Source organism: Salmo salar, chromosome 14 (assembly GCF_965601325.2).
Source record: "Salmo salar chromosome 14, fSalSal1, whole genome shotgun sequence".
Lineage (NCBI taxonomy): Eukaryota > Metazoa > Chordata > Actinopteri > Salmoniformes > Salmonidae > Salmo > Salmo salar.
Genome location: NC_138304.1, coordinates 82,134,341 through 82,147,500, shown reverse-complemented (window position 1 = coordinate 82,147,500; position 13,160 = coordinate 82,134,341). Strand labels below are relative to the sequence as shown.

Here is a 13,160-nt window from a genome sequence, read left to right as displayed (position 1 = left end):
AGAGTGAGAGATAGACAGAGTGTGCAGTGATTTAGCAGCTAAAACCCTACAGCTGCGGAGAGAGAGAGCACGCTCAATTGACTCTGTCCAATGGAGGGGCTCGGCCCTCACACCCCATGACAACAATGCCCTCGCCATGGAAACAGGAATACAACAAGGAAAAAGCCTTAATCTCTGGCTTAATCCCCCCGAGTCAAGATGTCACAGAAATCAAAGCTATTATACCATGAATTCTGCTATTTTTACATCCTGCTACTGGCCAGTCAGCGGAGAGACAGAAGAGAGAGAGGAAGGGAGACGAGGAGAGAGAGATGGGGGGCAGTGAGAGTGAGAGAGAGAGAGAGAGAGAGAGAGAGAGAGAGAGAGAGAGAAAGAGAGGATAGATGTATTTATGGAATTAAATCACCCCACCACGTTAGGCCATATCTCATATTATCAGAATCACCGTAGAGAGAGAGAGCGCTAGCTGTCTGTTTCATTCTGCTTACAAGTTAAACCCCCATCTGTCCTTTTATTTCAGAGCTGATACCATCTGCAGTCCAGTCAGGGTGCAGGAGTAGAAGGAATGTGCTTGGCCCCACTAAATAGTTATGTTTGGTGTGTGTGTGTGTGCATGCGTGTGTTTTCTATTGATGTGTGTATATGTGTGTGTGTGTGTGATTGCATGCATTTGTTTGTGTTTTCTATTGACTTCCCCATATTTCTGTAGCTATGTTCTAACCTCAATGCATCTATACCCCCATGGTACTGTATATATTTGCTGTATGTCTGACTCTAGGTGGTATTATCAGGTCGTGGGGCTGGAGGTACGGGGTCACACCAGACCTAAGCTGGGCTTAGTCGGTAGAGCATGGCACTTGCAACACAATGGTTGTGTGTTCAATTCCCACAGGGGACCAGTATTAATGAAAATGTATGCACTCACTACTGTAAGTCTGCTAAATTACAAAAATGTTAAATGTAAATAGCGTTAGATTCATGGCTGGATAGGAGGGCCAGAGAGACCTGTGTTTGACCCTGACCCCAGTGAGAGAGTTGATCACCACCCTCCCTCTCCTCCCCCCAGGCCTAAATTCCAGACATTCCAGACTTTTGATTACAGCAGGAGAGATAGAATGAAGATGACTATTCAGCCTCCAGAACCACACTGGACTGGAGTGTCAACCAAAGGGTTGTATGTTCTGTACGCACACAGGTACATCCTTTAACTATACATTCATGTACATATATACATACTACCTCAATTAGCCCGACCAACCAGTGCCCCCTAATGAGGGAAATAAGTATTTGACCCCCTCTCAATCAGAAAGATTTCTGGCTCCCAGGTGTCTTTTATACAGGTAATGAGCTGAGATTAGGAGCACAGTCTTAAAGGGAGTGCTCCTAATCTCAGTTTGTTACCTGTATAAAAGACACCTGTCCACAGAAACAATCAATCAATCAGATTCCAAACTCTCCACCATGGCCAAGACCAAAGATCACTCCAAGGATGTCAGGGACAAGATTGTAGACCTACACAAGGCTGGAATGGGCTACAAGACCATCGCCAAGCAGCTTGGTCAGAAGGTGACAAAAGTTGGTGTGATTATTCGCAAATGGAAGAAACACAAAAGAACTGTCAATCTCCCTCAGCCTGAGGCTCCATGCAAGATCTCACCTCGTGGAGTTGCAATGATCATGAGAACGGTGAGGAATCAGCCCAGAACTACACGGGAGGATCTTGTCAATGATCTCAAGGCAGCTGGGACCATAGTCACCAAGAAAACAATTGGTAACACACTACGCCGTGAAGGACTGAAATCCTGCAGCGCCCGCAAGGTCCCCCTGCTCAAGAAAGCACATATACATGCCCGTCTGAAGTTTGCCAATGAAAATCTGAATGATTCAGAGGACAACTGGGTGAAAGTGTTGTGGTCAGATGAGACCAAAATGGAGCTCTTTGGCATCAACTCAACTCACCGTGTTTGGAGGAGGAGGAATGCTGCCTATGACCCCAAGAACACCATCCCCACCGTCAAACATGGAGGTGGAAACATTATGCTTTGGGGGTGTTTTTGTTCTAAGGGGACAGGACAACTTCACCGCATCAAAGGGACGATAGATGGGGCCATGTACCGTCAAATATTGGGTGAGAACCTCCTTCCCTCATCTAGGGCATTGAAAATGGGTCGTGGATTGGGTATTCCAGCATGACAATGACCCAAAACACACAGTCAAGGCAACAAAGGAGTGGCTCAAGAAGAAGCACATTAAGGTCCTGGAGTGGCCTAGCCAGTCTCCAGACCTTAATCCCATAGAAAATCTGTGGAGGGAGCTGAAGGTTCGAGTTGCCAAACGTCAGCCTCGAAACCTTAATGACTTGGAGAAGATCTGCAAAGAGGAGTGGGACAAAATCCCTCCTGAGATGTGTGCAAACCTGGTGGCCAACTACAAGACACGTCTGACCTCTGTGATTGCCAACAAGGGTTTTGCCACCAAGTACTAAGTCATGTTTTGCAGAGGGGTCAAATACTTATTTCCCTCACTAAAATGCAAATCATTTTATAACATCTTTGACATGCGTTTTTCTGGATTTTTTTTTGTTATTCTGTCTCTCACTGTTCAAATAAACCTACCATTAAAATTATAGACTGATCATTTCTTTATCAGTGGGCAAACGTACAAAATCAGCAGGGGATCAAATACTTTTTTCCCTCACTGTATATTGATGGTTTTGGTGTGTATGTTGCTGGTTGGGGTGTACATGTTGATGGTTTTGGTGTGTATATTGATGATTTTGGTGTGTATGTTGCTGGTTGGGGTGTATATGTTGATGGTTTTGGTGTGTATGTTGCTGGTTGGGGTGTATATGTTGATGGTTTTGGTGTGTATATTGATGGTTTTGGTGTGTATGTTGCTGGTTGGGGTGTATATGTTGATGGTTTTGGTGTGTATGTTGCTGGTTGGGGTGTATATGTTGATGGTTTTGGTGTGTATATTGATGGTTTTGGTGTGTATGTTGCTGGTTGGGGTGTATATGTTGATGGTTTTGGTGTGTATGTTGCTGGTTGGGGTGTATATGTTGATGGTTGGGGTGTATATTGATGGTTTTGGTGTGTACATGTTGATAGTTGGGATGTATATGTTGATGGTTTTGGTGTGTATATTGATGGTTTTGGTGTGTGTGTTGCTGGTTGGGGTGTATATGTTGATGGTTTTGGTGTGTATATTGATGGTTTTGGTGTGTATGTTGCTGGTTGGGGTGTATATGTTGATGGTTTTGGTGTGTATGTTGCTGGTTGGGGTGTATATGTTGATGGTTGGGGTGTATATTGATGGTTTTGGTGTGTACATGTTGATAGTTGGGATGTATATGTTGATGGTTTTGGTGTGTATATTGATGGTTTTGGTGTGTGTGTTGCTGGTTGGGGTGTATATGTTGATGGTTTTGGTGTGTATATTGATGGTTTTGGTGTGTATGTTGCTGGTTGGGGTGTATATGTTGATGGTTTTGGTGTGTATGTTGCTGGTTGGGGTGTATATGTTGATGGTTTTGGTGTGTATATTGATGGTTTTGGTGTGTATGTTGCTGGTTGGGGTGTATATGTTGATGGTTTTGGTGTGTATGTTGCTGGTTGGGGTGTATATGTTGATGGTTGGGGTGTATATTGATGGTTTTGGTGTGTACATGTTGATAGTTGGGATGTATATGTTGATGGTTTTGGTGTGTATATTGATGGTTTTGGTGTGTGTGTTGCTGGTTGGGGTGTACATGTTGATGGTTTTGGTGTGTATATTGATGATTTTGGTGTGTATGTTGCTGGTTGGGGTGTACATGTTGATGGTTTTGGTGTGTATGTTGCTGGTTGGGGTGTATATGTTGATGGTTTTGGTGTGTATATTGATGATTTTGGTGTGTATGTTGCTGGTTGGGGTGTACATGTTGATGGTTTTGGTGTGTATATTGATGATTTTGGTGTGTATGTTGCTGGTTGGGGTGTATATGTTGATGGTTTTGGTGTGTATGTTGCTGGTTGGGGTGTATATGTTGATGGTTTTGGTGTGTATATTGATGATTTTGGTGTGTATGTTGCTGGTTGGGGTGTATATGTTGATGGTTTTGGTGTGTATGTTGCTGGTTGGGGTGTATATGTTGATGGTTTTGGTGTGTATATTGAAGGTTTTGGTGTGTATGTTGCTGGTTGGGGTGTATATGTTGATGGTTTTGGTGTGTATATTGATGGTTTTGGTGTGTATGTTGCTGGTTGGGGTGTATATGTTGATGGTTTTGGTGTGTATATTGATGGTTTTGGTGTGTATATTGATGGTTGGGGTGTACATGTTGATGGTTTTGGTGTGTATATTGATGATTTTGGTGTGTATGTTGCTGGTTGGGGTGTACATGTTGATGGTTTTGGTGTGTATGTTGCTGGTTGGGGTGTATATGTTGATGGTTTCGGTGTGTATATTGATGGTTTTGGTGTGTATGTTGCTGGTTGGGGTGTATATGTTGATGGTTTTGGTGTGTATATTGATGGTTTTGGTGTGTATGTTGCTGGTTGGGGTGTATATGTTGATGGTTTTGGTGTGTATGTTGCTGGTTGGGGTGTATATGTTGATGGTTTTTGTGTGTATATTGATGATTTTGGTGTGTATGTTGCTGGTTGGGGTGTACATGTTGATGGTTTTTGTGTGTATATTGATGATTTTGGTGTGTATGTTGCTGGTTGGGGTGTACATGTTGATGGTTTTGGTGTGTATATTGATGATTTTGGTGTGTATGTTGCTGGTTGGGGTGTATATGTTGATGGTTTCGGTGTGTATATTGATGGTTTTGGTGTGTATGTTGCTGGTTGGGGTGTATATGTTGATGGTTTTGGTGTGTATATTGAAGGTTTTGGTGTGTATGTTGCTGGTTGGGGTGTATATGTTGCTGGTTTTGGTGTATATGTTGATGGTTTTGGTGTGTATATTGATAGTTTTGGTGTGTATGTTGCTGGTTGGGGTGTATACGTTGATGGTTTTGGTGTATATGTCGGTACGGAACATTGACTTACCTTGCAGCCCTCGCAGGCGCTGACACCATAGTGGTACCCCGAGGACTTGTCCTGGCACACGAAGCAGGGCTTGTAGACACGGGGCGGGGGCAGGGGGGACGGGGGACTTGGGACCAGCTCCTCAGAACTGGTGCTCTGGGTCTCGATGGCTGCAGAGACACAACAGAAGAAGATGATTAGTTCTTTATTAGTCCCAGATGGAAAAATGTTTTGTGGAAAGAATAAGAGGGTTCATGTTTTAGTATGGGACAGGATGGTAATGGTAGAGGATTCAAAACCCATTTCCTGAGTGAGTGAACTAAAGGTACTGAATGAACTGAAATCCGGGCACACAGTAGCAAATCATTGGCATGCAATTACTGTGTCCACATACTCATCCTACAGTGGTTCTGAGTGGCCACTTTATTTCTATTATGATGTTACTGGAACGGAAACACAAAGATTGTGATATTGAATGAGTTCATATAGAACCTCCAGAACCCTGGAATGAGTTCTCAGAACAACCCTAGTGGTCTGACTGATACAGCAGTCATTCAGAGTGAACAAAAGCAAACTTTTGAGCCAGTGGGTTTCTTTCTAATGGGTTTTGAAAAGTCCGCCTGTGGCTTGACTGAGTTTAAACATAAAGGTTGAAAAAATAAATGTTATTAAAGTGGAAATTGTCCATGATTACTTCATGTTATTGCCTTTCAACTTTGAATAAATTCCCTGGTTTTCCAGAAATCCTGGGTGGAATCCTCCAACTGGGATTTTGAGAAAACCAAGGAATTTATTGAAAGTTCACAGAATTTTGCAACCCTACTCAGGAATATATGTAGCTTGATCAAGGGCCTGACCGTCTATAGATCTATCTGCATGGAGAGTTGAGCAGATCAGAGCAGTGTTGGTTGGTTTGTTGGGAGCATGTTGGTTGACTGATTAGATTATATTCTTCCATACTTCATCAGCTTAAACTCAATTATACATCTATTAGCGAACAACCCCTCGATCTGTTTCTGGCCCTTGGCCCCACGTGGAATTCAATTTACCCTTGTATTATGTTCAAAAAGGTGTTCTGGGCCAACTTGACACATACAGTAGATGGGTCAAAAATGGGTCACATTGACCCATTGTGTGTGTGTGTTTCTGTGTGCTTGTCCATGTTTGTTTACCTGTTATATTGCCAATCTCTTTGGGATATATAAAGGACAGTGTGAGTGTAGAACTGTCATGACGGTGAATAATAGTGCTACTGCATGATTCATAGTGACCTCTGCTTCCCCTCTGGTGAATCAAACAGACTTGTTATTGTCAATCAAATCCCAAAGCAAACAGAAACTAGTGCAACTGGCTAGTCAGTTGGAGTGAGTCACTTTGCTATCATCTGTATATAGTGTGTTGCTGATAGTAATCAATATCGTACTACGCAAACATCTCTGATTCATGTTCTTGTGCTTGTTTAGTGCTTGTTTACTGACTGTATGTTGGTCCAAATATTCATTCAATAAGTTGAGTCTAAATAAATGAAAACAAGCAGTTCACTTGCATTAATGTTTTCTCTCTGAAGTGCAAACACCCTCTTCCTGGAACTTGGTATAATTTATGAGGACAGAAAGATATTTGTTTTTATTGAAGTCAGGTCAGCTAGCTGTGTGTGTCTGTGTGTGTCTGTGTGTGTGTGTGTGTGTGTGTGTGTGTGTGTGTGTGTGTGTGTGTGTGTGTGTGTGTGTGTGTGTGTGTGTGTGTGCTAGCTCATTGCTGCAAATGTAGCCTACAAAATGTTTTTCAGTTTTTGGAGTCTCCAGTCTTGCTGCAGTCTGCAGCCGCAGTGTTGAAGCCACCTCTTCTATAATGAAATCGTATGAGGAATGGACCGACCAACCAACCACACACACACACACACACACACACACACACACACACACACACACACACACACACACACACACACACACACACACACACACACACACACACTCTGTCACAGGGAGGGAGATACGATCCACCACTTTAATATGTAATGTGAGTGAGAGAGACAAGCCGTGCAGGGCCAGAGACAGTGGGGGACATGTATCATGTGTTTAATCAGATGTAATATGTAAAGGTGTGTGTGTGTTCGTGTGTGTGTGTGTGTGTGTGTGTGTGTGTGTGTGTGTGTGTGTGTGTGTGTGTGTGTGTGTGTGTGTGTGTGTGTGTGTGTGTGTGTGTGGCAACATCGAGGGACATGCATCACATGTAATATGTAAACCAAGCTGTTGCGTGTTCACATCAGCAAGCTGTAGCACAACTAGTGACCATAAGAGAAATATATAGAAATCTTTGCAGCTGGTACAGTACTGAACACTACAGATGCTACAACATGTTGTGTAGAATATAACACATTGGTAATGACAGATTATATATCAGAGCGTTTCCAAAGCACACACAGTTGTCTACAACTAACCTTGTGGGGGCACACAATTCAGTCCCATTCAAAATCCAATTTACCCTAAACCTAACCCTAACCCATACCCTAACCCGTAAACCTAACCTTAACCCTAACCCTAGCTCCAACCCTAAAACGAACTCTAGTGCCTAACCCGAAATCTAATTCTAACCTTAACCCTAAACCCCCTAGAAATATCATTTGACCATGTGGGTACCAACAAAATGTCCCCAGTTGGTCCAATTTTTGTTTGTTTACTATTCTTGTGGGGACTTCTGGTATAGCTTTGGCAAGTCAGTTGGAACATCTACTTTGTGCATGACACAAGCAATTTATCCAACAATTGTTTACAGACAGATTATTTATAATTCACTGTATCACAATTCCAGTGGGTCAGAAGTTACCATACACTAAGTTGACTGTGCCTTTAAACATGTCATGGCTTTAGAAGTCTGATAGGCTAATTGACATAATTTGAGTCAATTGGAGGTGTACCTGTGGATTTATTTCAAGCACTACCTTCAAACTCAGTGCCTCTTTGCTTGACAAAATCTAAAGAAATCAGACCTCAGAAAAAAAATTGTAGACCTACACAAGTCTGGTTCATCCTTGGGAGCAATTTCCAAACGCCTGAAGGTAACACGTTCATCTGTACAAACAATAGTATGCAAGTATAAACACAGTGGGACCACGCAGCCGTCATACCGCTCAGGAAAGAGACACGTTCTGTCTCCTAGAGATGAATGTACTTTGGTGTGAAAAGTGAAAATGAATCCCAAAACAACAGCAAAGGACCTTGTGAAGATGCTGGAGGAAACAGGTACAAAAGTATCTATATCCACAGTAAAATGAGTCCTATATCAACATAACCTGAAAGGCCGCTCAGCAAGGAAGAAGCCACTGCTCTAAAACCGCCATAAAAAAGCCAGACTACGGTTTGCAACTGCACATGGGGACAAAGATCGTACTTTTTGGAGAAATGTCCTCTGGTCGGATGAAACAAAAATATAACTGTTTGGCCATAATAACCATTTTTAGGTTTGGAGGAAAAAGGGGGGAGGCTTGCAAGACGAAGAACTCCATCCCAACCGTGAAGCACGGGGGTGGCAGCATCATGTTGTGGGGGTGCTTTGCTGCAGGAGGGACTGGTGCACTTCACAAAATAAATGGCATCATGAAGCAGGAAAATTATGTGGCTATATTGAAGCAACATCTCAAGACATCAGTCAGGAAGTTAAAGCTTGGTCGCAAATGGGTCTTCCAAATGGACAATGACCCCAAGCATACTTCCAAAGTTGTGTCAAAATGGCTTAAGGACAACAAAGTCAAGGTATTGGAGTGGCCATCACAAAGCCCTGACCTCAATCCCATAGAAAATTAGTGGGCAGAACTGAAAAAGCGTGTGCGAGCAAGGAGGCCTACAAACCTGACTCAGTTACACCAGCTCTGTCAGGAGGAATGGGCCAAAATTCACCCAATTTATTGTGGGAAGCTTGTGGAAGTCTACCCGAAACACTTGAGCCAAGTTAAACAATTTAAGGACAATGCTACCAAATACTTATTGAGTGTATGTAAACTTCTGACCCACTGGGAATGTGATGAAAGAAATAAAAGCTGAAATAAATCATTCTCTCTACTATTATTCTGACATTTCGCATTCTTAAAATAAAGTGGAGATCGTAGCTGACCTAAGACAGGGAATTTTTACTAGGATTAAATGTCAGGAATTGTGAAAAACTGAGTTTAAATGTATTTGGCTAAGGTGTATGTAAACCTCCGACTTCCACTGTATAACCATGGTAGTAATTGAAAGGGAACAGTTTGGAGATTATGGGGAAATTATCAGACCAAAGGTGAGGACAGAACAATAGCAGAAATATTATCGAAATCTGAAAATACTCTGAATACAATCAGTAACATAATAAGAATATTCCTGGAAAATATGGGGTAGGTGCAACATAATACAAAGTAATGACAAGGGTATGAGTGAGAAGACTAACTGGTGTCTCCAAGTGGCCACACATCTACAAAGTGTTCACAAAGTGTTCACAGTTCCTAAGTCATTTCTATGCACTTCAACTATAAGGTGTGTTCTTTGAGCTTTCCTAGCTGTGCCATTGAGGAACTAGAGCAAGCACACTTGTAGTTTTGTTTGGAACACAACTCTGCATCCTCGCCATAACACAATTACGCAATCTAGAAATGGTTCATTATAAATAGCAATCTGGGTCAGGTGGTCATCATTTGAAGGCTTGTTCTATTGCCAACATGACTAGCTGTCACAAGCGTCGTAAGGGACAGACCAAGGCGCAGCGGGAATAGTGCTCATCTTCTTACTTTATTTCGAGAGAACACTGAAACAAAATAAACAAACGACCAAACAGTTCCGTAAGGCTCACGGCTATACAGAAAACAACCACCCACAAACCCAAAGGAAAAAAGGGCTGCCTAAGTATGGCTTCCAATCAGAGACAACGAAAGACACCTGCCTCTGATTGGAAACCATACTCGGCCACACATAGAAAACGAACATAGAAAATGAAAACTAGAACAAATCCCCTCTAAATAAACCAACCCCAAAACACACAAAAACAACACCCCCTGCCACGCCTGACCATACTACATGACAAATGACCCCTTTACTGGTCAGGACATGACACTAGCGAAGTTTTAAATACGATATTAGTGTTAGGCTTTCGCAATACAATTCAGGGAAATGGATCATAATTTGGTGCGCATAGAAAGGAATCATTATGAGTGCATTCTTTACAATAGACAAACATAGGCTAATTCTGTTCAGAATAACCCAGGGTATGGCGCCATGTCATCTTGTAACTAACTGTACATCAACATAGTGATCAAAAACGTTGACACTGTGTATGACAGGTATTTATTATAATCTTCAACGTCTCATCTTTCAAAATACAGTCTTCTTAAATTTACAGCATTTCCCTCACTCAGACAACAAAACATCTGCAAAAGTTGCCGGGTACGAGTGTAAAGGGCTACATAAGAAAATGTTGTATGTTATTGCAGAAATGTCTTCAGGGTTTTTGTTTTTTCCTTTCAATTTTTTTTATTTCACCTTTATTTAACCAGGTAGGCTAGTTGAGAACAAGTTCTCATTTACAACTGCGACCAGGCCAAGATAAAGCAAAGCAGTTCGACACATACAACAACAGAGCTACACATGGAGTAAAACAAACAGACAGTCAATAATACAGTAGAAAAAGTCTATATACAGTGTGTGCAAATGAGGTAAGATAAGGCAGGTGAGGCAATAAATAGGCCATGTTGGCGAAGTAATTACAATATAGCAATTAAACACTGGAATGGTAGATGTGCAGAAGATGAATGTGCAAGTAGAGATACTGGGGTGCTAAGGAGCAAGATAAATAAATAAATACAGTATGGGGATGAGGTAGGTAGATAGATGGGCTATTTACAGACGGGCTATGTACAGGTGCAGTGATCTGTGAGCTACTCTGACAGCTGGTGCTTAAAGCTAGTGAGGGAGATATGTGTCTCCAGCTTCAGTGATTTTTGCAGTTCATTCCAATTAAGACCTAGACAACCAGGTGAGCAGAGTTCTTTACTAATTAGTGACTGTAATTTATCAAGTACAAGGGAGGAGCGAAAACCTGCAGACACTCAGCCCTCCATGGAATGAATTTGACACGTGCACCAGGCCCTCCATGGAATGAGTCTGACACCCCTGATTTAATGGAAATAACCTACATTTCAGCACCTTCTTCAAGGAGGGTTGATGAAGCTACATAGGTTGTGTTTACACATGCAGCCCAATTCTGATAATTTTTCTACTAATTGGTCTTTTGCCAAATTATTGTTTATGCCAATAGTTCAGAATTTGGTTGCCTGTGTAAAAACAGCCATAGTGCTGAACCTTGGTTCATTCTATCACCCTAAATTGTTTTATTTTTTATTTCACCTTTATTTACCCAGGTAGGCCAGTTGAGAACCAAGATCTCATTTACAACTGCGACCTGGCCAAGATAGAGAAAAGCATTGCGACAAAAACAACCCTAAATGGTTGGAAATATACAGAAATCTACGACTTTATTTTTGTTGGTCAGCATCTCAATTTGGTGTGGGGTGGGGTCATATCAATTCATTAAATTGTATTTTTAAAGTGTCAAACACTTGCTATAAGACAGTAGATTGCTGAGACATGACCTGTTTATGCAGGTTTACATGGTCTAATATCTGCCAGTGGGAGGATGATATATTTCTTTTGGATAGCCTGTCTTTTCCTCTTATACCCTGAAATAAAATCTGTTCACTCAAATATTTCACAGTCAATTTCTTTTATCAACCCACTAATGAAATATATGGCCATAAATGACATCAAGGACTTGCTTTCTCCTTGGTAATATTCTGGTGACAAAGTTGGAAGACACACTTGCAACACAGTCAAGTCTTTAGTTCCACATTACAGGCTAAAGTGACAAATGACAGCAAAAACAGATTATTTTGGAGAAATTGCAGTACCATGGGTTAGCTATATCAATCTTTGGTAGTAGTTTTAATGGTTTATTTGGCTTTACCACAAATTGGCATTGCATTTATTCGCGGTGCTGCCATTTACTTTCCACTCAAGAATGGTGGGTAAAGTTATAAGATAGCTAGTTGTGCTAGCTAGCTAGTGTAGCCTATCATGTGATGCACAGAATGGCAGATCACTAGCTAAATACATTTGGTTATCAAAAGTAACAAGTGGAGTTGTGAAACAGTTGTTTATACTTTGGCTAAAATCTACCTTTTAGATTTGTTTATTTAGCTATACAAACAAGCTAAAACTGCACACCTCTGAGAACAAGCCATCTCGACCAACTGACTGCTAATTATGCTAGCTAGCTAAATCAAGGGCGAGGGAGGGTGTGTGAGACAGCCACATGAGCTCAGCCATCCACACAAAGAGACAAGCGTGCAATTACTGAACTGGGAACAATTTCACGCTGTGAGAAATGTTACATGACATCACAATCACAACACATTCAGAACGATTGGGAATTATTTCATTCTGGGAAGATTTTTACATGACACACGGCGCTGCCTATTTGAAACTCATGGTTGGATCTGGGAGTGTGGCTACCTGCAGACAGATAGAGCACATAAAGGCAGATGCATTCCCCCCCTTTGGTGTTGTGTGTATGTGTGTTTGATTGTGTGTACGCGTGTCTATGTGAGTGTGTCTCTGTGTGTGTGTGTGTGTGTGTGTGTGCGTGTACAGCACTATATATCGGGCGCTGGGGAGCTTTTTCTCAATTTTCTGGGTGATTAAGCTTTGGCTCTGCAGCGAACTAACTTCACCACATGTTAACATACCTACACACCAGCACCATTACAGAGACTAAAGACCAGCGACTGACAAGACGAACCAAGAGGTGGGAGCAGTGTGTGTTTGTGTCAGTGTGCATGTGAGAATACTCTGTGTGTGTGTGTGTGTGTGAGTGTGTGTCTGTGTGTGTGTGTGTGTGTGTGTGTGTGTGTGTGTGTGTGTGTGTGTGTGTGTGTGTGTGTGTGTGTGTGTGTGTGGTGTGTGTGTGTGTGTGAAAAATGTCTCATAGCTTATCCTGCTGAACTCTTAGCCCCCTGCTGAACCAGCCAGCATGGTCAAACAGGAAAACACACCCGGCCTGGAGGAGGAGGGAGGGAGGTCAACCTCTGAATGGGGGGAAAGAATAAGCGAAAAGACAGAG

The 13,160-nt window shown here is 42.0% G+C and overlaps 1 protein-coding gene across 3 annotated transcripts in view; it reads right to left on the bottom strand.

Annotated features, from left to right (window-relative positions):
- LOC106570306 (retinoic acid receptor beta) overlaps positions 1-13,160 on the bottom strand; it is a 282,569-nt gene that overhangs the window by 98,177 nt on the left and 171,232 nt on the right. For all 3 annotated transcript variants that reach the window (XM_014142481.3, XM_014142480.3, XM_014142482.3), the window contains one exon: positions 5,037-5,185. In XM_014142481.3, the coding sequence (XP_013997956.1) occupies positions 5,037-5,185 (149 nt within the window). The remainder of the gene's footprint in view (positions 1-5,036; positions 5,186-13,160) is intronic.